The 2,581-nt window shown below is 31.7% G+C and overlaps 1 protein-coding gene across 7 annotated transcripts in view; it reads right to left on the reverse strand.

Moving 5' to 3' along the window:
- UIMC1 (ubiquitin interaction motif containing 1) overlaps positions 1–2,581 on the reverse strand; it is a 109,441-nt gene that overhangs the window by 75,595 nt on the left and 31,265 nt on the right. For 2 of the 7 annotated variants that reach the window (XM_025040675.1, XM_025040673.1), the window contains exon 1: positions 1,495–1,536. The exons of 3 other annotated variants lie outside the window; for them this stretch is intronic. In XM_025040675.1, coding sequence (XP_024896443.1) covers positions 1,495–1,498 — 4 coding nt within the window. In that variant the 5' untranslated portion in view covers positions 1,499–1,536. Of the gene's footprint in view, positions 1–1,494; positions 1,537–2,581 lie in introns of those variants that run through there. 2 more of the 7 variants (XM_025040676.1, XM_025040677.1) reach the window with 2 other exon arrangements.

Raw genomic sequence — 2,581 nt, forward strand, 5'->3', positions numbered from 1 at the left:
AACAAAAATAAATTGTATTTCCATACACTTACAATAAACAATCTGAAAGTGAAATTAAGAAAATTTTATTTACAACAGCATTATAAAGAATAAAATATTTAGGCAAAACTTTAACAAAAGACCTGCAAAACTTATGCTCTGAAAACTATAAAACATTTTCAAAGTAATTAAAGACGATCTAAATAAATGGAAAGACATCCCATGTTAAAGAATCAGAAGACTTAGTATTAAGATGTCAATACTCCTAAAATTGACATACGGATTCAATGCAATCCCTAATTAAATACTAGGGGGTTTTTTTTGTGAAAATTGATGAGCTGATCCTAAAATTCACAGAGAAATTCAAGGGTCCCAGAATAGTCCAAACAATCTTGAAAAACAAAGAACAAAAACAGAGGACTCATACTTCCCGATTTCAATACCTACCACAAAGCTATAGTAATCAAGACAGTGTGGCACTGACAGAAAAATTAACATATAGATCAATGGAATAGAATTGAGAGCCCAGAAATATATGTTCACATCTACAGTCAACAGATTTTCAACAAGGGTGCCAAGACCATTCAATAGGGAAACTCCAGTCTTTTCAGCAAATTGTATTAATACAAGTGAATAGCCATATGCAGAAAAAAAAAAGTTAAACCCTTACCTTACACTACATACAGAAATTAACAAATTTAAGAGCTATAATTCTAAAACTCACAGAAGAAAAATATGCATAAATCTTCATGAACTTGAATTAGGTAATGGTTTCTTAGATATAACATCAAAAGCACAAGCAAAAAAAGAAAAACTAGATAAACTGGACATGATCAAAAATTAAGAATTTTTATGCTTTAAGGACACTATCAAGAAAGTAAAAGGATAGCCCACAGAAGAAAATTTTTGCAAAGTACGTATCTCTGATAAGGGACTTGTGTCTAGAATACATTGTAAAACAAAACAAACAAACAAAACCCTCACATCTCAAAACTAAAAATGCAAATAACCCAATAAAAATTAGCCAAATGATCTAAGTACACATTTCTTTAAAGATTTACAAATGGAGAATAAGCACATGAAAAGATGCTCTACATTATTAGCCATCAATGAAATACAAATCAAAACCACAATACCACTTTACACCCACCAGAATAACTATAATTAAAAAGACATATAAAGTACCAAGTGTAAGCAAGAATGTGGAGAAACTGAACTCTCATAGGTACTGGTGAGTATGTAAAATAATGAAGCCTCTTTGGAAAACAATCTAGCAGTTCCCCAAAATGCTAAAATTAAGAGTTACAATACAACTCAGCAATTCCACTCCTAGGTAAACAGCCAAAAGAAATTGAAACTTACAACAAAATATTGTACACAAATGTACGTACATAGCATTATTCATAAGAGCCCAAAACTGGAAAGAACGCACATTTCCAACTGATGAAGGACTAAAATATGATATATCTACACACCAGAATAATATCCAGCAATAAAAAAGAATGAAGTACTGACCCATGCAACATGGATGAAGCTTGAAAACATCATGCTAAGTGAAAGAAGCCAGTTCCAAAGGACCACATATTGCATGATTCCATTTATATGAAATATACATATTGGTAAATCTGTAGAGACAAAAAGCAGACTAGTGATTCCTTAGGCCTGAGTGGGATTGAGTACTGATGGCTTAGGAGTGTGGAATTTCTCTTTGGGGTGATGAAAATGTTCTAAAATTGAGTTTATGATGGTTATATGACTGTGAAAATACTCAAAGCCATTGAATTGTACACTTCAGTGAATGAATTGCATGGTATATGAATTATAGTTCAATAAAGCGGTTAAAAAAATTAACGTATGATGACCAAGTCAGAACACTGGTTACCTCTGAAGAGTACTAATTGGGAAAGGGCACAAGGGAGCTGAAAATGTTCTGTATCTTGATTTGAAGAGTAGTTATTTGGACGTACACATTGAGCAATATAGTTAAGATGGGTTCTCTTCACTATATTAAATACCTTTTTAAAAGTTTTTTAGTAATTAATAAATATTTGTGAATGTTTTAATTCACAAAAACCTCATAAAAACTCATAAAAACCTAAGAAGTAAATATAAGGAAACATAGTTCAGAGAACTTGCCTGAAGTCACAAAACAGAAACCTGCACTTGTCTCATCTCCGAAATCTGACTCCAATACTCTATGCCTTAATCTTTAAACTTCTAACTACAACTGCTCCCTGATGTACAGCATGCACACATAAATATTTGCTGAATAGCATAAAGTGCACATTAAAATTATTAAATTATATATAAAGACAAATAAGGACAAAAGTATTATAGAAGAAAGCAATATGGAGGATAATAAAACTTAAGGTGATCCTTGAATCTAAGAGAATAGCATCAGTAGGGCTTTGAAGCAGGACTTAGAATGGGGGGAAAACTGGAGGACTCATAGTGCCCTAAGAAAACATCTTATATGGAATAGTTTCCACCTTATTAAATGTTTTCTGTATCCGAGTTATTTAAACCAATATGCTCCAATCAGATAGCAAGAGTAGCTAACCACCAAATATATGTATGTAATTTCTTAAAGATATATAAATTT

Source organism: Pteropus alecto, unplaced genomic scaffold (assembly GCF_000325575.1).
Source record: "Pteropus alecto unplaced genomic scaffold, ASM32557v1 scaffold78, whole genome shotgun sequence".
NCBI lineage: Eukaryota > Metazoa > Chordata > Mammalia > Chiroptera > Pteropodidae > Pteropus > Pteropus alecto.